This window comes from Siphateles boraxobius, unplaced genomic scaffold, assembly GCF_051911475.1.
Source record: "Siphateles boraxobius isolate OS27281-9 unplaced genomic scaffold, OSU_SipBor_1 1, whole genome shotgun sequence".
Classification (NCBI taxonomy): Eukaryota; Metazoa; Chordata; class Actinopteri; order Cypriniformes; family Leuciscidae; genus Siphateles; species Siphateles boraxobius.
In genome coordinates this window covers 31504694-31532315 of record NW_027508699.1, presented here as the reverse complement: position 1 = coordinate 31532315, position 27622 = coordinate 31504694, and the positions used below count along the sequence as shown (strand labels likewise).

At 37.6% G+C, this 27622-nt stretch overlaps 1 protein-coding gene and 4 long non-coding RNA genes across 5 annotated transcripts in view; 2 read left to right on the top strand and 3 right to left on the bottom strand.

Moving 5' to 3' along the window:
* Nucleotides 1–1999: 1999 nt before the first annotated feature.
* Nucleotides 2000–2868, bottom strand: LOC143741120 (uncharacterized). Its single transcript, XR_013204944.1, has 3 exons — nt 2799–2868; nt 2293–2515; nt 2000–2111 (listed from the first exon to the last, which is right to left on the bottom strand). It is a non-coding gene; the product is annotated as an uncharacterized LOC143741120 (long non-coding RNA).
* Nucleotides 2869–5290: 2422 nt separating this feature from the next.
* LOC143741670 (uncharacterized) lies at nt 5291–7228 on the bottom strand. Its single transcript, XR_013205196.1, has 3 exons — nt 7160–7228; nt 5723–5804; nt 5291–5608 (listed from the first exon to the last, which is right to left on the bottom strand). It is a non-coding gene; the product is annotated as an uncharacterized LOC143741670 (long non-coding RNA).
* Nucleotides 7229–9214: 1986 nt separating this feature from the next.
* LOC143741130 (uncharacterized) overlaps nt 9215–27622 on the bottom strand; it is a 52849-nt gene continuing 34441 nt past the window's right edge. The window contains exon 3 of the long non-coding RNA XR_013204949.1: nt 9215–9323. This is a non-coding gene — a long non-coding RNA (uncharacterized LOC143741130). The remainder of the gene's footprint in view (nt 9324–27622) is intronic.
* On the top strand, nt 16794–26004 carry LOC143741124 (uncharacterized). Its single transcript, XR_013204947.1, has 3 exons — nt 16794–16904; nt 25690–25778; nt 25894–26004. It is a non-coding gene; the product is annotated as an uncharacterized LOC143741124 (long non-coding RNA).
* On the top strand, nt 20303–25576 carry LOC143744406 (uncharacterized). The gene is made up of 13 exons (XM_077235920.1): nt 20303–20339; nt 20531–20635; nt 20802–20992; nt 21096–21237; nt 21448–22089; nt 22303–22583; nt 22657–22776; nt 22863–22910; nt 23008–23088; nt 23165–23242; nt 23402–23481; nt 24747–24918; nt 25565–25576. The coding sequence occupies exons 1-13, from the start codon at nt 20303–20305 to the stop codon at nt 25574–25576; spliced, it is 1989 nt and encodes a 662-aa protein (XP_077092035.1).

Below are 27622 nucleotides of genomic sequence, written 5' to 3'. Positions count from 1 at the left end.
TCATAACGTCCACAGATATACAGGGGGAAAAAAAGAGAAGCTCAATGAGATCTGATCTCAATCCAGGTGTGTGTGTGAATCTCCCCACCTGCGAGATTTGATCTCAATCAGTTCAATTGTTTTGTTTAACTCTTGTTTCAAGATCTAAATCTTTGATAACAGCAGGCTTCTCCTCTGTTTTTCAGTTTAACTGTGTTTCCTACATTTTGCAATGCATTTTTTTCATCTTATAAAAGGGTTAATATCGGATGAGTATCAGAAGCCAAGTATTGATTGTAATTTCCTGCAACGTTCATTCCAATCGCAAGTTTTATTAAGAATCTCATTTCTATCTGCCGTAAGATTGGTGATCCAACAAGCGTGCCCGTACAAACAGAGAGAAAATCAAGAAACAAAATAAGATGCCCCAGCGTCCTGTGTCTGAAATCAACATTATTGTGCTGATCTAATTACATTATTTTACCTTAATTTACCTTGATCAGTTTGTGTCTGTCTGGAGCAAGTGGGATGAAGTAGGCCTATAGCCTATACAGGGGGAAAAAAGAGTCTTCCAAACTTCCAGACTGCTAGCGGTAAAACTGTATTATTATCACCCTACTGAGACTGACAATGAGACGTTCTCCCTTTAGACTATTATAGCTTGAAGTTTAAGTTTGAAATGCACTGCCTTCTTTGTGGAACTGCTGCAGTACCAGTAGGCCTAACAGAGAAACTCACACAGAAAAATGTGTGTGGTTGTTTTTTATCCTGAGACAATTCAGGATTTCCAATTCAGCTTTATCCTGTAGTACATGAACAATGAGTTTAACTCTACTGGTGTAAAACAGTTAACTGACTGATTGAGCATTCTCATGGTTTGCTAAATGCTGGAGTTAGTTCGAAACGGTTCTCTAGGTTAGTCTGTCACCATGTGGGGATAATGTGACACTGCACTCCTCGATGTAGGAAGACATTGATATGATGAAGGCCTGTTTTCCATCACATCAGTTTCAGATCATCCAACTGTGACCATCACTTAAGACTTGTCTATAACATTATTTTCTGTAAAGAATACTTTGGACATTTTGTTTTTTTCAAAGAACATATGCATGACAAAAACACATTAGAAAGAAATATACTCATTATATTCATTGGTTATTGTAATAAAGTAATGGGTCTACATTTCATTTATATTTACAAATATTTATTAACAAACAATAAAGAGGAAATTATTTTTAAATTACACACTCAGTAGAATATATATAAATATAAATATATAAATATACATTTTTATCCCGATTTGTCCTTGGGGTGTGAATTCATCTGAAATTTTTTAAGTTTTGTCTTTCTTTTGCTAAGCATTTTTCTCTTTAACTTTGATGGTTTTGTCCTCATGACTGAAGTTGTTTCTGTAATGTCCGTTGTTTTAGATGTGTTCAGATGTGTAACTGTGCCTGGTCCAGGTGTTTGGCGTTTTGTTTCTGTTGATGGCGAAGTTGGTCCGCCTGTCCCACATGTTTTTGCAGTACTGAAAGATGATTCTGAATTTTCTTTGGACATTGGAGTTGGTTGGTTGGTTGTTTTGGTGATCACAGTCTCTGGTCTAGATGTTTCAATTGTCGGAACTGTTTGTGATGCAGTTGTACTCGTGCTGGTCTCAGTCTCTGGTCCAGATGTTTCGATTGTCGTCACTATTCGTAATGCTGTTGTACTCGTGCTGATCTCAGTCTTTGTTCCCGGTGTTTTGTTTGTTGTAGTTACAGCTGGGATCGTGTTTGTTGTACTGGTATAGCACATAGTAGGTTTTGCTGTCGTTCTTCTATCCACTATAGCCATCATTTTCTTAGCATATTTGCTATCTGGATCTGAACAAATAACTGTGCCTCTCTTGGTGTGGAATCTGAATATGGAAAGAAAAAACTTGATGTTTTAGCTTTTGTTGTTTAATTATCCAACCAAAAATAGTTACAAATAAATTAAACTCTCTAATTGTAATATAATATAACAACTTTGTACATGCCTTACAGCTCTGATACACAATGGTGGATCCTGCATCTCATATTTCACAATGTTTTCAACTGGTATTTTGGTGTCTTTCACAGTAAGACAGCAGTTTACTGGACGATCATCACCTATTGGAGAAGCACATCATTGTATTCAGTTAAATAAACATAACTTTCACAGACACATACTCTCTCTCATAAAGATACAATGTCAGCTCAACTTCTTTACATTTCAGTCAAGTGAAAGTTACTGAGGTCAAACCACAGTATTTAAACAAAGAGCTCAGGAATTAAAATAATCAAATCTCACCTGTTACTACAACACTCATCCACCCTATAGAGAAAAGAACGGCAGAAAACAGAGAGAACTTCATCTTGTTCTTTTGCTCACTTCTAATTCTTAAACTTTCTGCTGGGCTGAAGGGTCTATGTTGAGGGAGGTCTTTTAGCCCACAAAGCTCACCACCCTCTGCGATCACTTTTCTTCGTCACCTAGGCCCACAGACACCTCAGTCGGGGACAGGAAAAGATGACTGATGAGTGGAAGCCAAAAGTGAGAGAGAAAGAGATGCACTCAACCACATAGAGGAAAATAAGGGGTTACAGAATTCACAATGAGCATTCAACATGACTAAATTCAGTTCATCGTGGCCTACAGTTTTGGTCCAAGTGACAATTCAGTTGAAATCATGTTCTATTTACATAGATTTAGATAAGTAATAGCTCATTTGCAGCCTCTGTCCCTGGTTAGGTTTTAAAATGTAACATTAATAATAACAATAATTATTGTTATTTAATTTTGAGGGTTTGTCTTACTTAATCATTATTAGGTATTTAAATAAATACATTGACTCTTAAAAAGTGTGGTAGCATGGTACAATGTGTCACAATTATGTCCAGTTTAGTGTCATTATGATGGACTTTTAGTTTGTTTTCATTCTCATCATGTGATCCATTGTTCAGTCTTCCCGCTTCTCATTATTAGTTCAACTGTGTCAGCTGTGTTTTATTATTCATCCTCGTTTGTGTTTGCTATATAAGTCGATCCCATCACATTCATTCTCTGTTCAGTCTATGTTGCTTTATTGTGTGTGTTCTTCGTTGGGTCGGCATCATTAAACTTTGTGTTGGAATCTGAATCTTCATCCTCTTCTTCCAGCAACCACTCTTGACACAATGATGATATCTTAGTAATTATATATAGGTACTGATTCTAAATGATAACAATATTAATCTACACTGAAAAAGTTTAGAAAATAATTTTTAGAAATAATTTTCCCTCAGAAAATGCTAGTGAATTTCAAGTATCGGCAAGTTAAACTTCATGTTAAAAAATGTGGTAAAAGACCATTTAAGTTGAAAGAATAATTGTTTAAAAAGATTATAGCAAGTGCTAATTTGTATCTGGGGTCCATAGAAAGTATTTGTTTTCCATTTACATAGTACTTCAAAGAGTCATAGTGTCCAAGAAACATGGTATTTCCATGCTACCATGTCAAAAATGTGGTAATGCAATGGAACTTCATTGTAAATGCACTGTATGTAGAGCTAGTCCTGACTACATTCACAAACTTCTGTTTCTAAATAGAATTTGCTTGACTCATGTTACGCAATGTTTACAGCAATGTCACAAGCAACAAGAAAACTATAGATAGAAAAAGCTTTGAAGTTAATTGAATGGCAAATAAAATAAAAAGCCAAAAATGAGTTTGCATGCATCTAAAAATTGAGGCTTTGTGCACTTTGTGAGCAATAGATATAAAATGTGTGTCTGTTAACGTGTGTGGAAATTACAGAGGGCTTAAAGGGGCTGTGATCATGAAACCACAAACGTTTTATTCAGCCTTTATGGGATCTTCCACGTCTCAATGAGACCTTAAAACAAAACCAGCTCCCACCCAGTACTCACCTACACATAAACGGAGACACGTGAAGCGGTTTTGAGACGTAATTTTTCTCTTTACGGCATTTAGAATGATCAAATGTATAAAGCTAATGCTATTATACAAATGTTTGGCATTTTATAAGGTTAACATTTATGAGTTTGTTTACTACTGCCCTATAACTACAGTGGTCCTTTCTGGTCTTATATGAAAGTAAATATGTAACCCTAAATGAATAACCACATGCGCATTTCCTGTTTCAAAATCACATTAAAGAAACAGGGTGTACGATGTCCTCTGAGCTATTTGTAGAGAGTTCTGGTGTAGATGAGAGATGGCAGACCACAGGATCACACTCTGTTCGGCTAGAGGAAGTAGTGACAGCAATGATGCACATTATTATGCAGTACATACTAAGTTCTAGTAAACCAAAGAGCAGCCAGAGTGCCATGTCTAAAGTTTCAGTATTCACTGACCAGAATACATCATCTTGACCTGAGTCACTGGAAAATATTAGAGTTGTATTATAATTATAGTTATGGTCAGAATGCTTTTTAATACTTCATGTTCTGGAACTGAGAAGCAGGTTTTCAGCAGTTGTGGAAAAAGTTTTGAAGTTCCATACTCAAGTAAATGAACTGATACCGCACTAATGTATTAAATGAATTGTTCACCCCAGTAATACAAATCCTGTCATCGATTACTCGCCCTGGTGTTTTTTTTTTCTGTGGAAAACAAAAGATCAATGGGATCCAATGTAGTTATATATATATATATATATATATATATATATATATATATATATATACATATATGCTTATAAGTCATCTTATATGCTTATAAGTTTTAAGTAAAATACCTTTTAAAAAAAGTTAAATGCTTAAATACTACATAGTATTTTACATAATTTTCTATTTATAATAATAATTTGTATGTGTTTCTCAATTTCTCAATGCCACCATTAGCTCGCTCACTGGCAGTATGGCACTATTTTATTTTTATTAAAGTATTTCGACAAAATTTTACTATTGGGTCAAAATTAATACACAGCATAAATAACAATTAAATATTGTATACAGACAACATTTTAACAACTAATTTTAGTTCAATAAGAAGTAAAAGCTATTATTTCATTTAACATACATGCTGTCTACATAATGTTACTTAATATTTTTCACACACAGTAAGTTTATGAATGGGACTTGTCTTATTTAAAAAGGGAAGTTTGATGTAATCCGACTGCTGCATTAAATAATAGTTCACTCAAAGCTTTAAGCTGCATCAATATAAAGTTTACAGGCACTGGATGTTACATACACATCTAACTCAGGCATCAGGCACTCTATATTTGACCATTTATTATGTAGCCAATAGCACCATGCATACATAATACATGCGAAACATAATAGGAACAATATGTTGCTAATTAATATATTTTTGATTAAGTAAATTAAGAAAACAATATACAAAATACAAGGCATCACACAAAACGTGAATATAAAGATGAAGGCAAAACAGGCAAAATAATTGGAGTTAGATTTAAAAGTTATTCAGTCATCCTGTTAATATCAGTATACTGGCATAAAAAGCCATAAAAAAGTTTTCAAAGATAAGTTGTATAGGCTGTTGGATAGAAAAGTAAAAACTTGAGTTTTCAGCTTGCTCATTCTTTATACAAAAGCCGTGCTGCTTTATTGCCAAACCCCTGTTTGGAATCTGCGTAGCCCTTTCTTGCCGCGAGACCTGTAAATTGAAGAGGGAAAAAATTTGACTTTTACGCTGTCATGGTTTAATTAAATAATTATTACTGCATCTGGGTATCACAACTTCATATTGTGTGAATAAGTTTGAACTTACTTGATGTGAATTTTCAAAAGGGATTTAACTGGCATTGTGGTGGTTGTCACAATATTACAGCAGCTTTCTGGACCCCCATTTCCTGTTAGAGAGAAAAAAAGTTGTAGATTTAAAAATGTTTAAGTTTAGTTGTTGTTGCTGTTAAGCAGTAGTCTTTGGTTGTAGAGGCAAAGCAACATTTCACAAAAACATTGTTTTACATGTTAAAATAGGTCTAAACATCGTCTATGTCAAAGACCTGTTATCAAAAAAAAAAAAAAATCCACATAAAAAAATAAAATAAAATAAAACAAACCATCCAGCCTAGGTTTGAATGTTATCCCAGAAGAGTTTGCTCCTGTTATGTTACTCTCAGTGGTGGTCCTTTGTATTGTAGTTGTGGTTGGGTTGGGTTGGGTTTGCTGTACTTGTCTCATACATAAAAGGTTCTTTGGAACGTTCCTTTGTCGGTGTCCTTCTTCCATTCACGTCATTTATTGCTTTCTTAGCCCAAATGTATTATGGATCTGAACAATGATTATATTTTTTGTGGTGCGGAACCTGTACATGAGAAAAATGCTTGACTTTTTAGCTCTCATCGTTCAGTTATCTACCCATTTATTACTGAATCTGGACAAAATGTTATATTATGATTATATTATATTAACTTTGGACATGCCTCACAGCTCTGAGGGGACAAAGAAAACATCTCGGTTAAGTATGGTAACCCTCGTTCCCCGAGGAGGGAATGGAGACTTGAGTCAGAAGTGATTCTGACAAATGGGCATCGCTTGCGAGAGCCTATCTACTTCGAGTGTAACTCAGCAACTGTGACGAGGGGACTCAAGTCTCTGTTCCCTCCTCGGGGAACGAGGGTTACCATGCGTAACCGAGACGTTCCCCTTCGTCAGACTGACGAATGGAGATATCTACCAAAACGCCACGGCTGCTGACCCTTTCCTACCCAGGAAGCCACATCCTACCCCAGAGGGAGGCACTGTCATGGATACCCTGCTAACCAAGCAGGGTAGTACAACGTTTGGCAGTCTCTGTGGTTGCAGCCTAGTTATAGGAGGGAAAGACACGGGATCGTCCACAGAGGAGCTGATCATGGAAGAGTACACATATGGGGTCGCCGCAGGAAGCGCTACATATGGACACCCAGCGTAACACAGGTTCCACAATGCATACGAGTTCAGGCCTGGCGTCAGACGCTTCGCAACGTCTGACTGCCGCAGGGGTGACGGAGGAACTCACAGGGTTAGCCATTTCTGGGGAAAACTACTGGAGCAAATAGATGCACGTATCCGGCCCATGGGGGCGGGAGTGGCGTTGCAAGCCGAGACTAAGAACGGATCTGGAGAAGAGCATATTATTTTGTTCTCCACAGTTATGAATTTGTAAATATGCAAATGTCTACTTAAATCATTTTAATATTGTATTTTAAAATATACATACTTGTGCTGGTCTCAGTCTTTGTTTCCGGTGTTTTGTTTGTTGTAGTTACATCTGGGATTGTGTTTGTTGTACTTGTATAGTGCATAGTAGGTTTTATTGCCGTTCTTCCATCCACTATAGCCATTGCTCTCTTAGCATATTTGCTATCTGGATCTGAACAAATAACTATGCTTCTCTTGGTGTAGAATCTGAATATGGAAAGAAAATACTTTATGTTTTAGTTTTCGTTGTTTAATTATTCAACCAAAAATAATTACAAATAAATGAAACCTTCAAATTGTAATATAATATAACAACTTTGTACATGCCTTACAGCTCTGATATGACACAATGGTGGATCCTGCATTCCATATTTCACAATGTTTTCAACTGGTATTCTGGTGTTTGTCACAGTAAGACAGCAGTTTATTGGACGACCATCATCACCTATTGGAGAAGCACATCATTGTATTCAGTTAAATAATCATTCCTTTCACAGACACAACTCCTCATAAAGATACAATGTCAGCTCAACTTCTCTACATTTCAGTCAAGTGAAAGTTACTGAGGTCAAAACCACAGTATTTAAACAAAGAGCTCAGCAATTAAAATAATCAAATCTCACCTGTTACTACAACACCCATCCATCCTATAGAGAAAAGAATGGCAGAAAACGTCTCAGTTACGTATGGCAACCCTCGTTCCCCGAGGAGGGAACAGAGACGTGAGTCAGAAATGATTCTGACGAATGAGGATCGCTTGCAAGAGCCTATCTACTTTGCGTGTAACTAAAAGAGCCAATGCACATTGGCATGCGATAATTGCACCAGCTGCTGTGCATCGCGGCGCAAGCATATAATGAGCAGAAGGTGCCTCGCATCCTTGAGGAGCCGGACCTGTGACTCTACCGTACAGCGGAAGCTCAGCAACTTTGGCGAAGGGACTCACGTCTCCGTTCCCTCCTCGGGGAACGAGGGTTACCATACGTTACCGAAACGTTCCCCTTCGCCAGATCACTATGAAGTGAGTTAGAAGTGATTCTGACTAATGGGAATATCTACCAAAACGCCACGGCTGCTGGCCCTTCCAGCACTCAGATTGAGCCTCCTGGCCTGACCGCAGTGTTGAGCAGAAGTAGGAGCTCTAAGCTGAAAAGGTCAGTCACTGCTGTTCCGCAAGACCCACTCAGTGTGACTTATTGGATAACGCTGGGAAAGCGTGCCCTTGGGGAAGGGAACGCTGCGGAAGCCACATCCTACCCTGGAGGGAGGCACTGTGACGGATACACATATGGACTAACCAATCAGGGTAGTACAACATATGGCAGTCTCTGGAGTGGTTCCAGCCTAGTTATAGGGGGAAAGAACACCAGCAGAGACTCTGTCAAGGGAAAGACACCAGATCGTCCGCAGGGGAGCTGATCGTGGAGGAATACACATATGGGGTCGCCGCAGGAAGCGCTACATATGGACACCCAGCGTAACACAGGTTCCACAATGCATACGAGTTCAGGCCTGGCGTCAGACGCTTCGAAACGTCTGACTGCCGCAGGGGTGACGGAGGAACTCACAGGGTTAGCCATTTCTGGGGAAAACTACTGGAGCAAATAGATGCATGTATCCGGCCCATGGGGGCGGGAGTGGCGTTGCAAGCCGAGACTAAGAACGGGTCTGGAGAAGAGCATATTATGTTGTTCTCCACAGTTATGAATCTGTAAATATGCAAATGTATACATACATCGTTTTAATATTGTATTTTAAAACATACATACTCGTGCTGATCTCAGTCTTTGTTCCCGGTGTTTTGTTTGTTGTAGTTACAGCTGGGATCGTGTTTGTTGTACTGGTATAGCACATAGTAGGTTTTGTTGTTGTTCTTCCATCCACTATATCCATTACTCTCTTAGCATATTTGCTATCTGGATCTGAACAAATAACTGTGCCTCTCTTGGTGTAGAATCTGAATATGGAAATAAAATACTTGTTGTTTAATAATCCAACCAAAAATAATTACAAATAAATGAAACTTTCAAATTGTAAAAGGCCTATAATATAACAACCTTGTACATGCCTTACAGCTCTGATATGACACAATGGTGGATCCTGCATCTCATATTTCACAATGTTTTCAACTGGTATTTTGGTGTCTTTCACAGTAAGACAGCAGTTTATTGGACCATCAACACCTATTGGAGAAGCACATCATTGTATTCAGTTAAATAATCATTCCTTTCACAGACACATAATCTCTCTCATGAAGATACAATGTCAGCTCAACTTCTGTACATTTCAGTCAAGTGAAAGTTACTGAGGTCAAAACCACAGTATTTAAAGAAAGAGCTCAGCAATTAAAATAATCGAATCTCACCTTTTCTTACAACACTCATCCATCCTATAGTGAAAAGAACAGCAGAAAACAGAGAGAACTTCATCTTGTTCTGTTGCTCACTTCTAATTCTGAAAATTTATGCTGGGCTGAATGGTCTATGTTGAGGGAGGTCTTTTAGCCCACAAAGCTCACCACCCTCTGCGATCACTTTTCTTCGTCACCTAGGCCCACAGACATCTCAGTCGGGGAAATAAAAAGATGACTGATGAGTGGAAGATATTGACAATAATCCGTTCTAATTAAAATGTTTACAATATAAGCAAACATCTTCACTCCCATTTACATGCAATTTTCAGTGAATGTTATTGTAAGCTGTGTTGTCTGCAATTGTTCACTTGTTCTCCGAGAATGAAATATTTAAGGTACAGGTAGGGAAACAGGTAACGTTAGTGAAAGTAATATGCTTAGCATACATTAAAAATCTCAGCACTCCATTTTACTGTCATTGTTTACTGCTAATGTGCATAATCGCATTAACGTTAGGCATGCATGAGCCTCGTAGTTTAATCGGAGTATTGCCTTGAACATAATCACTTAAGGGCGCATGTTTAGCAGTGTTATTGGATATGAGTTTTCAAAAGCTGCAGACCTAAATAATCTTCGTCAGTGTCTTTCGAGAGCAGCGCATTTAATAGGCCTAAATGAAAACGAAAGCCTAAAGTCAAGAGAGAGAGAGAGACATATGTGACTCATTATATACATTTTATTTTTTATTTTTTGTTGTTTCAACAACAGTTGATAAAATAGTCTACCTCCACTTGTTCTCTTACTGAATAACTTACGTTTGTCGTGAATAAGTCTGATACAAATGAAGTCTGGTATAGGCTATAATTCGCCATTCCCAAGTAAACTTTCCCACTACCTTACATCATGATGTTCAATGTAACGTTAAAGGTAAAAACATTTTTTTTTTATCTGATTACCTGTAAAGGCAGAAGTAGCCTTTACTAAATGAACAAAAAAGATCGGGATTTAACTCCATCAATAATATACTGTACACCACAATAATAATGGCTGCGTCCGCAGGCAGAAGTATTCTCCAATAATAACCAACTGCAGAACCGCAGAAGCATATGTCATAGCAGTGGTAGGACGACACATAAATATCTAACGCATTCTCATCCTTTGGCGTCATATGTGACGCCATATGACAAAACGGCGAAATACTACGCACATGGCACCCTTTATCGTCAATATAACACGTACTGTGATGGGTAGGTTTAGGTGTGGGGTAGGGTCTGCGTCTCATATTCACGCTAAAGGATGCCAGTCAACTTTATGACGCCTTGTTATATTCACGCTAAAGGGTGCCATGTGCGTAGTATTTCGCCGTTTTGTCATATGCCGTCACATATGCCGCCAAAGGATGAGAACGGGTTCAAATATCATATAGGGACGACAGCTCCAGCCTAACAGTCTGATGCAGGAAGTGGGCGGAGTTCATAACTATGGAGAAGCAAAAAGTTGTTCTATCTTTGATGGATGCAACATACTTAACGTTATACGCTTATACAAAACAGCTCTAAGTATTTTGTAAGTTAATATTTAACAATGCTATTGATCTTTTCTTTTTTACATGTTTTTTGTAAATTGTTTTTCTTTTTTCCCTTTTCTTTTGAAGTTGACCCAAATAAAATTTAACTAACTAACTTAAATCTGTCATTGACACCATTATATGAGAACTGAATTGAGCTGGACGATGCCATCACTGTCTTCTCCAGAATGGCTATATAGATTAATTAACTGAATTAATAACTTTTTTACGACATAAATGAATCAACACTGAACTTACTTAAGGTGTATTGTGACACTATTTTGTTCTAGATCTGCAGAGACAAACTTTGTTGCACTATTTTCCTATTATCCCTGTAAAGCTGCTTTGAAACAATCTGTATTGTAAAAAGTGCTATAATAAATGTGACTAAGTGAGAATTGTGACGGAGGCACTTGATCATGTATTGTTATTTTACAGTTGGATTGTATCACTTTGTTAGGTTACATATTCATGATTTGTGTATTTTGTATTTTACAGCATTTGTTAAATTTTCTGACCATGAGAATTGCATTAATTGTATTTTATTTCACCTATAGAAGCAAATAACGATTCAGAGAGGTTCAGCACTACCAACTTTGGAGCAATGCACAATGCACTTACATTGCATTTCAAGGTAGGCCTATAGTCCCTTTGGAATTAGATGGTTTTCTGCATGATTTAGCCATAAAAAATTAATGTACTTTCATTAATGTCTAAAGGTTACACAAACAATGCACACTGAAACTTAAGCTCACAAAACACAAACAATTAAATATATTTGTATTTTGTTATAATAATATTTCATAGCTATGAAGGCATCCAATTAAACATTTAAACCAACACAACAGGGATACGTTTGGGTAGGGTTGGAGTTATACTCTGAAGCACAGGAACTGAGTGTTTCCTTTTCCCCGTCATATTTCACATTTCATCATATAATTGTTGTGTATGGTCTATGAAAAAAATTGTTGATTGAGTATTAAAAAATATTTTCAATTACATCAAATGTTCAGACGCTCAAGCTTTGTTTTCATTGTATTATTTTGTTATGTTTTAAGCTTTGTTCAATTTACATTGTTAGACATTTGACTCAACAAAACAAATGGATAAAGTATAATTTTAACTTTTAAAAAACGATTAACATTTGTTAATAGTACTAGTAGGCTATTGTAATGATGGTGGTTGAAACAAGGAAGAAGCAGGATCCACTTGCAACAAACACTTTATTAAACAAACTCTAAACTTGACGAGGACCAACATCAATGCTACAACATCACACATTCACGTACATTCAAGAACTCACAAAGACTGGACTGAAACACAGGGCTTAAATACAAGGGCAAACGAGCTGAACAAGATAACAAGGGGGCGTGGTTAATCGGGGACACCTGGGAAGACTAATAGTGATAATGGGGAACTACAAGAAACGAGAAGTGGGAAACAGAAAACAGGACTAAACCAAAACACAAAGAACGGGGAAACACGGACAGAATTCATAACAGCTATATTGTCTTTTGTCAATAGGACAGAACATAATTCGGTATCACTTTAGAATAATGGTCCGTAGTTAACAAGTAGCTATGCAGGAAGTAATAGGTAGTACTGCATTAACACCGAACTTAATACTATTAACTAATATGGAAGCAATATTAACTAAGCAGTAAGTAATAGGTAATTTAGTACAAAGGTAGTTCCTTGGTAGGTATTTGATTATTACTTAAGAAATATATCTTCATTGAGAACTACTTGTGAACTAAGAAATAATAACCAATTAATTACTAATCACAAAAGTAGCATGTCTAAAAAGTGAACAATTGTGGGGGTTTTCATTTCATTTCATTTAATTTATTATACAGGAAAATTCAACAGCAACAGTATAGTTACAGTAAAAACGGGCCTGGCTCAGTTTAAAAACTGGTTTACAGCAGGTTCCTGTTCTGCAGCAACATAAAAACAATACACAGAAATTCAGTACATGTATACAAGACATTGTAATTGATTAGGTAGATACAAACAAGACATTAAATACAAAAACAAAAACAAAAAACAAAAAACAAGCCAAAAAAACTGTACATGAGCAGTCAGTGTGTACAAGTTTGACTACTAAGAAGAAACTGTTTATATGACTTTTTGAAATAAGTGAAGGACGATAATATTCGAATATAATAAGGAGTGTCATTCCAGATTTTAGTGTAAGTATAGAAAAACGATTTCTGACCATAGTTATTTTTGTACTGTGGAACTGGAATGAGTGCCTGCGAGACAGACCTAGTAAGGCGTAGAGGTCTCGAAGTTTGTGTCGGGAGAAGACCTATAAGTGCAGGTGAAGAGCTATTTTGAATACGAAAATAAAAAGCAAGAGCATGGCTATTTACAAAGTTCTCATAAGTCAAAGCATTTGTGCGTATGAGCGCACTGCAGTGATGTGACCATTTTGGGAGATTACTGTGAATCTTAGAACTCTTACTTTTTACTCTTAACATGGTCATAACATTTCAGAAGCGTGTGCCTCAAATGGGTTCTTTGTGGAAACCAGTTTATGAATATTATATCCCCCCAAATACATTAGCTACAGGTTGAGATTGTGACTACTACTCTTGCCAAAGGATGGACGTGTGTTCTCTGTGTATTTCAAATTTAAACTTAGAATAATACTAATAATGATAGTTTTTTTAAAATCTTAAATAATTAGGAAGTGATGCTGACACTCTCATGATTGGATTAGTTCACTATTATGAGCTCTATTGAGTGTCAGTTCAATATATCTCAGACTCCAAAGACCTACCTTTATGTTACAGTAGCTGCCTGAGGAGGACTTCTCTTTAGGATATGAATATAAACATTGATGTTCTCTTGTCAAAAACAATTTGCATCTTTAATGAAGAAATTGGCTGCATTTATGTTGAAATAAGCACAAAACCACATCTTCCAGATTACAGTGTTTGTTAGAATATTAGTGCCTCACAGAACCTGTACAGTATGTGGCAAATATAAAATTAAATAACTTGTATTATTTGTGAAAAACATGTTAACTCCTCACTAACTACTCAAGCGTTACCTTGTCATCCCGCAGGAACTACTAGTGATGTGGTCCATTATTCTAAAGTGAAAAACATGTTAACTCCTCACTAACTACTCAAGCGTTACCTTGTCATCCCGCAGGAACTACTAGTGATGTGGTCCATTATTTTAAAGTGAAAAACATGTTAACTCCTCACTAACTACTCAAGCGTTACCTTGTCATCCCGCAGGAACTACTAGTGATGTGGTCCATTATTCTAAAGTGAAAAACATGTTAACTCCTCACTAACTACTCAAGCGTTACCTTGTCATCCCGCAGGAACTACTAGTGATGTGGTCCATTATTTTAAAGTGAAAAACATGTTAACTCCTCACTAACTACTCAAGCGTTACCTTGTCATCCCGCAGGAACAACTAGTGATGTGGTCCATTATTTTAAAGTGAAAAACATGTTAACTTAAGTTACAGGGTAAGTGCAGTAAATATACAATAAAGGATCCCATTTAATTTCTGACTTTTATTTTACAAAAAAATTTCAAAAAAAAATTTCAAAGTATTTACCCTGTAACTACACTGAACAAGGGGGTAACAAGTGCCACTTTAATTTACAGCCCGCAGGAGTTACACTTACCCTGTAAATACACAGTTGAAACGGGTAACAAACACTACTTACTATGTAACAAACAACACTATTTGCACAGTAATTACAGAGAAAGGTACTCTTATTAAGAAAACAAAACAAAAAAACGTTTTAATTACACAGTATATTTGCCCTGACATTTAAGAGTCATTGCAATACAATGTGAAAGTTTTTATATATGTATATATATATATATATATATATATATATATATATATATATATATATATGTTTAATTTACAACCCACAGATGTCAAAATTACCCTGTAACTACATCGCACAAGAACATTTTGCCAGAAATGTGATAAAAAATTGTACAACAGATGTACAATGTTCGCCTGGAATATATTAACAGAATAGGTACCTGTTAGTTTTAAAATAATTACATTATAAATAATTTGCTTGTATATCTGGTTGTACCCCTTTATTACCCAAAACTTAACATATTGTTCCCTTATACCTACACGGAGGTACACTATAATTACAGAAACGTACACCGTAATTTCGGTTTACTTACGAAGTTCTTTGCAGGTTGTATATCTGCTTGTTACCCCTTTATTACCCAAAACTTAACATATTGTTCCCTTATACCTACACGGAAGTACACTATAATTACAGAAACGTACACCGTAATTTCGGTGTGCTTACGCAGTTGTTTGCGGGTCGTAATATAAAGTGTTACCGGAAATGATAACCAAATTACAGTTTACACAGAGAGTACACATGTTTTTTCTTTTTCTTTTACACTAACATGGTGTTTTTAAGCAAATGTTTGGCAAAAAATTATAATAATGATATTAATTGTAGACAAATACAAATAGCTAACACTCCAAAACAGTTCTCACCATTGGTTAAACTGCTCCGAAGAAATCCCTCTCATTTTCCACATCTTTGCATTTTTCTTCAAGGAAATTAACTTTAGATTTCAAAAACGAGTTTTCTTCTTTGAGTTTATTGATGGTCACCTGTTGGGTTGGTGCTTGTGCTGGAATATAAAACAAACAAATAATCTGTCAAAAAATTATTTAGAATATGTCTTCCACATGAAACACATATTGTATAAAAACTATAGTTTACATAAATTGTCTCCAAGTTAACAGCAACTCACTTTCATGTCTTCAAGAGATAAGGATGATTTATTTTTAATCTGACAGCCTGTTATTATTATCATTAGGATATGTGTGTGTACAGCCTATATATATATATATATATATATATATATAGACTATACTTAGACATGTGTGAAAATTGCAAAATGTTTATGTGGCAGGTGGAAACTTTTCGTTGGTAAAAGGGAAACTTCTTCTCACCCTTGGGGAAGTGAAGCCCCTTTTTAACCTGTTCAGCGTCTTAAATTTTAATGAAAACGCCAACTACGCCACCCAGGGAGTTTCACCCCGGGAAATAGAGTTAAACTAGCTCAATAAGTAACTCTCCAAATTTACAGGAAGCACACAAGTTCGGTTCATGCATGAAGCCAGAGACGCAGTTCCAGTAAAACAATAATTTTATTCAGATCATTAAAATGGACATCAAATATAAAGTAGGTTTCACACTAACACAAAAAAAAGAAAAGAAAAAGGGAAAACGAGTGCTGAGGCCTTACCATTGGAGGAAGCTGGGTCAGAATGTGTGGGACCTCAGGGGTTAAGGATTCCCTAATCACACGTACACACCAAAGTAACCACACTCCAAATACACAATAACAAAAGGGAAACAGCACACAGGAGGAGACCCCAACACCAAGGACACCGACGCCACCACTTCTGGCACTCAGCACTAAAAGAAAACACATTCAGTTAATAAAGACAGAAATCACACAATATACCAAAATAAATCAAACGAAAACAAAAAAAACAATCGTCTCTATAAACACTTAAACCAAAGAAACAAACTAATCAAAATCACTTAATCATAATCAAGCAACAAACACCTTTCACACACATACATTCATAACGCCGCTAGGCCAGAAAAGGCCAAGCCGTCGGCTGTATCACAGTCACTAAAATACAGAATGACCAAACGCCCAATTGCGCGATGAATCGAGTAGCATCTGCCTGCAGTCCCGGAGGCTGCATTTTCAGGACCCCACTTCTAGGACCGCATTTCTAGGACCCTAGGTTTTTAGTGACAACGCCACCTACCGAATTAGAGGACCAGCGAAGATGGATGACATTCAGAGTGTGAGTATCAAATGCGAATCAATTTTTATTTGTTTAACTTTAAAAACTATTGTGATGCATTTCATTGGAAAGTTAACGTTGCCAACGTGCTGGTGATTTGCTAAAAAGTCTTGAATGCATAGCCATCATATATTAGCCTGTAATGCTGCAAAATTAATTGTTAGCACGTTCATTTAACGGAACTGTTGCATGATAAGCCTGTGTTGACTTATTTACAGCACAATAAACTGTAGCATGTTCGTTCTTAAAGCTTGTTAATTACTCATTGTTTTTCCATTTTAATTCAGTTAAAATAATCTTAATGTTTTCACTTTCACATGCTCAAACTCAGCCTATTTAACGTTACCCACAATGTTATGTGTACGTCTCTTCATTTTGACATGGTTTTGTAAAGTTGGTTGAGACATATGACATTTTGATAGTCAGACATATCAGAGAGGCCATTATAATAATTGACTGTTAAAATCCCACGTGTTAGATTGTGTCATTTACTGTATACTGTACTCTATATGAAGTGCTATCAAGGACACAGCTCAGGGTAGACAATAGTATGACAAAAGATAAATAAATAAATTGGTTAAGTACTAGGCTTAGGCCTAATTTATGTCTATTTATTTATATGAAATTAACTCAAAAATGTTTTTCAAGAAACACATAACAATCCAAGAAGGGAGATCCTTTCCTGAACTAAAGAGATGCACTACATGCTGCAAGGAGTTTCACTGCCCGTTCTGCAGTTCTGCTTTGTTTCAACCAACAAAGTTGAGCAAAGTGAAATACCATTTGGAAAGCCATTTTAAACGTGCAGTTCTCCATGAAGGTAACATTTGCAAACATTCTTTTGGGAAATGCAATATTAAGATTAATTTAATTTGAGCAATGAATCCAAACAACTGCATTTATGTTTTGTTTTTGTTAACCTGATTCAGATTTTTGGTATTCATAATTTACATCTGATGACCATCGTAATAATACTACAGTTTAATGTTCTTATATTTTAGGGTATACCATTCACAGATGTGGATTAGATTGCCGCCCAAAGTGGCATTACCACTGCATCCACTGTAATTCCATGCTGCTACGTAAACCGGACTTCATTAAGCATCTGTCTTTTTGCAAGGGTAAGGAACCTACCACAACCACCACCATCCCAGCTACAAGCACTTCCACCGTCCCAGCTCCAAGTACTTCCACCGTCACAGCTCCAAGTACTTCCACCGTCCCAGCTCCAAGTACTTCTACCATCCCAGCTCCAAGTACTTCCACCATCCCAGCTCCAAGTACTTCCACCGTCACAGCTCCAAGTACTTCCACCGTCACAGCTCCAAGTACTTCCACCGTCCCAGCTCCAAGTACTTCCACCGTCCCAGCTCCAAGTACTTTCACCGTCCCAGCTCCAAGTACTTCCACCGTCCCAGCTCCAAGTACTTCCACCGTCCCAGCTCCAAGTACTTCCACCGTCCCAGCTCCAAGTACTTCAACCATCCCAGCTCCAAGTACTTCCACCGTCACAGCTCCAAGTACTTCCACCGTCACAGCTCCAAGTACTTCCACCGTCCCAGCTCCAAGTACTTCCACCGTCCCAGCTCCAAGTACTTCCACCGTCCCAGCTCCAAGTACTTCAACCATCCCAGCTCCAAGTACTTCCACCGTCACAGCTCCAAGTACTTCCACCGTCACAGCTCCAAGTACTTCCACCGTCCCAGCTCCAAGTACTTCCACCGTCCCAGCTCCAAGTACTTCCACCGTCCCAGCTCCAAGTACTTCCACCATCCCAGCTCCAACAACCTTCACTGTGCCAGCCACCCAGAGTACGCAAATACAAAGGGTCCGTGTGAAGCAAGTACTGCGTAAAAATTGTCCCATATGCCAGCTTAGCATGAACAGAATCAATTTAAAAAGGCACATAGAAAGGAAACACACAGGAAAGCATAAGGACATTACAGCATGTTCACACCTTCCAAGTGAATGCATAGATCCAGAGAATGGAGTTTATACAGTTCACAAATCTTCTCACGGGGCCACTACACCACTGCATGTCCAAAATAAAGTCTGGGGGGAAAATCAACGTGTTTTCTGTGAATCTGCTGAGTGCCAGGTGAACATGGAGTTGGCATGGAGAAGTGGGTTGAAAGCACATCAATGTGTACACCTTAAATCATTAACTTACTGCACATCCTATGTCTCCTCTCCTGTACTTAGTGAGGAAACACTTAATGAGATGGTGAACAGCCGGTGGTTTGGCGAGGATAAAAAGAAGGCATGCCTTGATCTGCAAAACCTTGCAAATGCAAACCATATACCTCTGTCTGTATACTCCCAAATTGGAATCCCTCAGTCCAAAAAATACATATCCGTTTATGAGCCGACTGTTTCATATTACAGTCGTTTAGGAAGAGTCATGGTGTCATCTGACACAAAAAAGAATTTGTGGCACTGTCCTTGTGCAAGGACGAAGAGATCATGCCAACACAAGTACATTGCAAAATGGCACTTATTTCAGACTCACCGTGAGCTGTTCAGGAAAGTCCGGTGCACTGAGGAGGTGGAATTTCAAACACCAACAGAGGATGGAGGCCGTCATGATGAGGTTGAGCTGGGTGACATTCCATATCCTCCAAAAGATGAACAAAAGTTCAAAGCCATGGTTGAGTATATTTTGAAGTTCAAAAAATTACCTGCTGTTCTGCCAGAACATTTACGGCATCCATTATTGGAAAAAGAATACCCAAGGCACCTCATTCCACTGGAGATGATGTGCCAGCAGTGCCCTGGCAATGTACCTCTGAGTGACCCAATCCTCATTACAAATAAGGCCAAAATCCTCACCAACTCGCGTATTGTTGAAGGTAGGTCAATGAAACTATATCTTATGACAATCCATTGTGGTAGATTTGCTGTGCTTTCATTTATCATTGAATGTGTTGTAAATCGTACTGAAAATATTGTTGAAACTTCTGATTTCTAGACATCTCTACGTACTGTAAATCTTGCCATCAATGCGGAACCATCTACCGTTACCAAGAGTGGAAAGATGGCCTACACAATTTTAATGACCGGATAGTGCTTGATCTCTCTTTATGCTTAACCATAAGGAACATGCTACAGGTATTTATTTTTAATTTATATTTAATTTAAGTATAACCTGTGAATTAATCTTTTTAAAGGGTAAATATATGAAAGTTAAACAGACCATTTTCTGTATTTTCACTATAATGCTTCTCCCTTAGGTGCATACTGCAGTGAGCAGAGTGGTAGAATATTTAGAATTGACTTCAGGGGTAAAGTTTCCCTCAGCTAATACAGTTCTACATGGGTATCTTCATTTTGAAGCACTCACTGATCATGACTATCAGTATTCTTGTGTAAATTGTGGTGATCATCCACCAGTGGTCATCATGGACCTCCATAAAAAGGGAGCCTTCCATTTGTCAGGTAAATAATTTTTCATGGAATGGACTGATTTAGATGTCAATTACAGACCTACGGTCGCAAGTTCTGTCATTACCAATTGAGCTCAATGGGACTTATGACCATAGTTCTCTAACAATGCTTTCAGGAAACGCACACCAGGTTACTTTATGAATTTACTGTTTGTTTCATGTTTTTTCACATAATTTCTTTAGTAAGTGACCTTGCACAACCTCCAGAGGACTTTAATGGAGAGGTTGACATGGAGCATTTTTGGGAAGCACTTTCAATGGAAAGGATCAGTCGAGGATTTGTCACAAGTAATGCAAGCCGAGATTAATTTGTCAACATGTAACACCTTTTTTTTCAATGACTGAAGAATTGTGTGACAAACTAATTAACAAACTAAAACATCTTGTTTATATTTATCAAGATGTCAAGATCAAGATGTTTAAATATATTTTTTGTGTTTTGATATTCCCAAAGGTGATCAACACAATCCATTTAAAGTTCCGCCAACTTTCCACTTTTGGGCGCCATGGATAGGCAGAAATACACGCCGGTCAAACAGTGTCCTCAATACGGAATTTGAAAAAGTCCGTCCGGCAAAACCAGCTGAGGTCTGTGAAATTACAGTTTCTGAAGACCGCCTGACAGAGGAGCTGTACAAGCAGAAGGTAAAAATACAGTTAATTATTTTTGTCCTTTTAGGAGCGATTTACAGGCCATTATTTTACCTGAAAACATGCAGATCCTCACATATTTTGTTTTATTTGACAGGTTCATGTGGTTAGGAAATTATGCAGAGAGTGTGGGTTGGATTCCTCTGGATCGCGAAATGACCTCCTTCTCAGACTGTCTAATGAATTGAAGTCAAGGCACACATATGACAAGGTCTTTCAAAAGATTTGGGCTGCATCAGGTAAGCAAAATGTCACAGTGTACTGTATGTGTAAGATACTATTATTGTTAAGGTTTTTCACTGGGTGGAATAACTTCAAATTGGGTTATTCTTTGAATATCTGAAAAGTGATTTCACATACACATAGCAGTGAGGAAGAAAAACTTTTTAGGTGGATAAACAAAGGTTGTCTTTTTACAGTCTGTTCATTTCTGCCTCTTTTCATTTCAGGCGGTTGGGCTGTGATTATGTGCCCGTGTGGCATTGTGTACAGTATAAAGTGCAACATTAGAGCTGAAAGTCCACGTGACTTCACAGACATGCTCCTTTCTTGGAAATACATGCCAAATATTGTAATATATGACTTTGCACGTGGACTAGCAACACACATGAATCTGAGAGAACCACAAAGGTTGCCCTTCAAACCATTTGAAGGACGGTTAAAGGCCCCAACTGCCGAAAACATTGCACTAGCCAAAGATGGGAAACTAAAGGTGTCACTTCCTTGGATGAATTGCAAGAAAGTGGTCCCAGACTGTGATGGCCATCCCATAACTGGTTCAGCAGAGCATTATGCTCTGTATGATCGTTTCCATGAAGATAACACAAAGGATGCCCGTGATGCTTTGCGGAAGCTTGGCCTGGTCCCGCAACTTGCTGGAATAGTCAACAGCCAAGTAGCAGAACAGCTGTTTGCAAAAATGAAAAAAAACAATTACTTCTTAAACATGGCTTTACCGTCAACTCATCTGTTTCTCATGAGGAATATCATTCACCACTACAATTGTCACAAAAACAAACAACGATTGGGCGACATAAAAAAGGCTTTTGATACCAATATAGCTATGAATATCCACAGCCAGGCAGTGTTGGGTAACTTTTCAAATTTTATATGCAAATCTATCACAAATACAGCATATCTGACCATTCACTGTTTTGTATAGTTGAAATATTTATTTATATTTTTAGATATTACAGTATTTATTAAGACTCCTTCAACTGCTTACATTGGACATTCTTAGACTTGCACTATTACATTTGACTATTAATGAATTAATATATTGTGATTTTCTACTTTTGATTCAGCAGAAGCCGTGCCCCCGACAGGGGCCCTTGGCACGACACCGACAGCGGCCCTCGCCACGCCCCCGATAACGGCCCTCGGCACGCCCCTCGGCACGACACCGACAGCGGCCCTCGGCACGACACCGACAGTGGCCCTCGGCACGCCCCTCGCCACGTCCCCAACAGCGGCCCTCGGCGCGCCCCTGACAACGGTCCTTGGCACGACCCCGGCAGCGGCTATTGACTACTCTTTGACATTTATGCCCTTTGTAAAAGAATGGAATCCTATACAGGAGAAACTGGTAAGTTAATTAGTTAAAATAGTTATTGTTTTTCATGTCACACACTTATAATAATAATATCTGTTATTTGCAGCTCAATTATGTGCTGGACACAGGACGGCCAGCAGCGGAAATTATTGTGAAAGAAGGACCCTTATGTATTACACGTGAAGAATTCTGGAGCCTGGGGTTGCTAAGAGACATGGATTCTCATGTGAGTACCGGGAAGTTAATAAACACAAGGAAGGAACAGCATTTTTATTCGCTTGTTCACTGATGATTTTTGATTGTTTCTTGCAGATTGGGAATGCCTGCTTTAAATTAATTCATGAAGCAGCTCAGCAACATGTATGTAACTTTTATTTGAGATTAAAGCTTAAATCTGTGCTGTAAATTTATTCTGTTATATTGTCTACTTTCAAAGTTGCTGTTTTTTTCCTCATAGGGCAAAGACATTTATATAGAGGACCTGTTTGTTGTTGCAACATGGAAGGATACACAAAGCAACATCACTGCCAACTTTCCAGTGAGAGAATATAAAATATGTATGGTGTCACAAAAATGTAGTACTGCATAATGACAACATTTTTCATTAATTTTAGGAGGATGTCGACATGAAAGACTTCTTAGTCTTTCCAGGTTGGACTGATGCAAATGGGCCAGAACACTTCGTTCTCTGTGTAAGGGAATGTTACTGTTACTAGATACTAAATAGTACATGAAGTGGTAATTAATTTGGTTTGTTCATATGTATTCCAACAAAGTGAACTGCAGCTGTACTCTTTGTCCTAATGACTTTTAAACATATGTGCATGTCTTTAACCATTATCACATTATAGATCATGAAGCCACTCCTGAGAGAGATCCTCTTTTTAGACTCGCAGTACACACTGCATGAGTCTGGGTTTGGTGATGCTGAGTACAGAGCCATTTTTAGGTCCACATTTGAGGCATACTCTTTGCCATGTTCATATAGCAATTTACATTTCGGCTACGTTCCTTTAGCCTGTACTGATATGTTTCGGCTATATTCCTATAGCCTGTACTGATATGTTTCGGCTATGTTCCTATAGCCTGTACTGATATGTTTCGGCTATATTCCTATAGCCTGTACTGATATGTTTCGGCTATGTTCCTATAGCCTGTACTGATATGTTTCGGCTACGTTCCTTTAGCCTGTACTGATATGTTTCAGCTACGTTCCTTTAGCCTGTACTGATATGTTTCGGCTATATTCCTATAGCCTGTACTGATATGTTTCGGCTACGTTCCTATAGCCTGTACTGATATGTTTCGGCTACGTTCCTTTAGCCTGAACTGATATGTTTCGGCTACGTTCCTTTAGCCTGAACTGATATGTTTCGGCTATGTTCCTATAGCCTGTACTGATATGTTTCGGCTATGTTCCTATAGCCTAATGTCTCAGTGGTTGTCACATCTATGTTTCAAATTATTTGTATTTTTTTATTGTATAGAGATATGGCTCAGAAAATTGATCATGGGGGCTGGACCGAGAAGACTGGGCATGATATTGTGGTGAATAATATATTGCATAATTAGATATTCCAATGAAATATGATTGCCAGACATGTGACAGAGAAGATAGCAGCTTTGATTTATCAGTCATGTTTCATATATCACTATGCCTCATTTTTTTTATTGATTATAGGGCTTACCACGCCAGATCTGTGGAAATGACTGTGGGATTTTTATTCTTATGGTAAAGTGTACTTTTTGTGTGTTTTTTTTTTAGAAACCATTTGCATGTTTCTGTCAACATAGTAAATAAAATGTTTTCCTCCTTCTCTGTTTCAGTATACACTTTCCATTGTGACAAGCACAGAGTTTCAATTCCAAGAGGTGAGTTGATTCAAAAAATGATTATAAGGATGAAATTGATGCTTTAAATGTTTTTATTTACTTACTTGTTTATCTTGAAGTAAAGAGACACATTAAAAACGAAAGACTCTCCTTATCATTGTCACATTTCTTTCAGATGGACATGCCTTTGATTCGGAAGTGGTGGTGTCTTCTTCTAATGGAGCGTTTTAAAATTGATGGGTATGACAGCCCTAAACAATATGTGTATATTCACCTGTTGACTACATTAACTTAATGTTAAAAGTAGACTCAAATAATTTGTATGCAATACTTTAGATTAATCTTGTTGTTAATGTTTGAAAGGTATGGCCAGAGGTTTGCCTTCTGGACTGATGAGGCCAGAAGCTTGTTACAGGGAACCCTTCAACCAGTATTCAGAGTGCCAAGGAAGCGTGCCATCACTGAGGAAATTCCAGCCCACATGCAGGCTGTCTTTGACCGCACTGCAGAGGAAAAGAGACTGGTGGACTTCATCGTACAGTCATCGGGAGCAGAACAGCATTTGGTGGTACTTAGACATATTCATCATTACAGACTCGCATTAAATAAATCAACCAGGGCTTTGTTAAAAATATTGTCAACTATGCCCCCCATTTATTGGCAGTCACAGGCCAATAAAAATCCTGTCTGTGACTGGTCGCCTACCTGCCTCTCTAAATACATACCTGTCAACCTGCACACAATCTGCCCATGCACTCACTGATCTTAAGTGGAGTACTCCAGCAGTAATTAGGCAGTGCATGTCCATTTGTTTTGGAAGTTTGGCTTTAAAACAAGCCCTAAATGTAGGGGTTGGAATATTTTCGGTTGTTTTAAAAATCTACCTTTGTCTTGTTCGTTTATCCAATTCTTTTTATTCTAGCTTTAAAGTCAGTTGTTCACTATCACACAATACACTTAAAAATCCTATTACCACAAAATAATTGTCCTGTAGGACGTACTCAACGGGAAGACTTCAAAGTGGTACCCTCCGAAGTCCTTTCGCCAGGTGCCTGTCTACCTTGAGAGTGAAGAGCAACAGGACAACCTTTTTGCTTTTCTAAAGTCAGTACTATATAAAACACCAACGCAACTGAGCTTAACGGATGAAGTGCAGTTAATCTGTGGTGTTATTTTTCCAGAGGTATGCATAATAATATAATATATTCTGCATGTTTCTGCCTTTTCATACCCTACTGTGTATAAAACCTTATGCTACTTATGTACAGACCTGTGTATATTTCAATTAACAATTTTGTTTTGATAGGCCATCATATATGGCCTGGCTGGGCTTCAGAATGTGTCTGTGCAGGATGCTGAGCAGGCCTTCCTCTCTGGTCCTGATTATCATCACAGGTAAGAGTAGAAAATGGAATTGTTTTTTATACAATGTTTAATGTATCCTTTTTTAAGCGTTAACAGTATTTCTGTTAACCTAGCAGTGATTATGTTCTCCATTTACTACCTTCAGTGAAGTGGAAGAATTTAATAGGCTGATAGAAAAACAATTGCGAAAAGAGGGCCGAGCATCCAGGTGGTAGGTAGTGCTGCTGCATACATCACAATGTGTGCTTTAAATCTTATATATATATATATATATATATATATATATATATATATATATGGTCAGGAAAAGTCGTCAATAATGTTATTTCTATTCAGATTTCTTGCATCTCTCTCTATTATTTTTTTTTCTCAGTTCAGATGGGCTTTATTGACATGAGTGTTTCTAGAACCTTTGTTCCCACAACATCAAAATATTTTTTTCCAAATCTTTGAACAGTATGCAATAATTGTATTATGAACATTAATTGGTATGCAGATTGATATCATTATTTTTATCATTACTCTGTGGTAACTAAGATCTTTTAAATATGAAATTTAAAATTAGAGAGTAGAACTTGTTCAACTAAATCTTCCTTATTTAATTCACTTCTCTTTCTCTCTCTTAGGAGTCAGTGATGATGTTGTCCATCCATTGAAGTTCTGTCTATGTGGTTCACGTCATGGTCTAATTTGTTTTTGTGTGTGTTCAAGTTCAGTTGTTATATATTATTTTGTAAAATATTTTGTGTTTAATTTCAGTTGTTATATTTTATTTTGTAAAATATTTTGTGTTCAAGTTCAGGTGTTATGTATTATTTTGTAAAATACACAATCTTAAATCTACCCCCAGAGTCATCCTTGTCTTCCCTCTGTACTTGAAAATGTGGTCCATAGTGACTGAAAAGACTATAACATGATTCCTTTTTTATTTTACTTGAGTTATTATATGCTACTTAGACTTGGAAATGTGGTCCATAGTGACTGAAAAGACTATAACATGATTCCTTTTTTATTTTACTTGAGTTATTATATGCTACTTAGACCCAATAATTTCTCAACATTTCTAGGAACCTGGTTTAATTGCAATAAATAAAGTAGTATTTGGGTGTAATAAAACTTGAAAAAAAAAAACTAATGTAGTTAAAACTGGGTCGAAATACTGCACTTTTTTCGGTCCTCCAAAACTAGGGTCCTGGAAATGCGTTCCTGGGACTGCGGTTCTCCGACTCGGTAGGTGGCGTTGTCACAAAAAACTAGGGTCCTAGAAATGCGGTCCTAGAAGTGGGGTCCTGAAAATGCAGCCTCCGGGACTGCAGACAGATAATATTGGATGAATCCTGCGCTATAAAGTGCATCAAGGAGTCCCGAGGCCGGGATGAACTCCTCTAGCTCTTCCTCATGAACAGTCGGTCAGTAAACCGGAATCAGTTGAAACGGAGCAATCCGTAGAGACAGAACAGCAGCATAGCGGGAAATGAGAGACTCGTGCAGGAACCGGCGCCAGCAAGCGCTTCACAGTCCTGATGTACATAAACAAATCACATTTAGTAACGGTACATGATTAAATATACACACAATGCCGACTGGCTTACGTACATACCCGTCAGGGAGCGGCGCATATATACTAATAGTGTCGTTTGGAACAGCTACACGAAACCTACAATCAAACGGCCCATTACTTTATACTCAATCACGCAGATGTTTTAAAAAGAAAAACAGATTCAACCTACCAACAGCACCACGCAACCCGGTTCCGTTACAGGAAAGATCGGTTTGTGACAGGAGAAACACTGCAAAAGACATTGCACACTGTAATTCCCATTGCAACACTAACGAGGCCTCTAGGAAATGAGAAAGTTAGCCACGCTCTACTA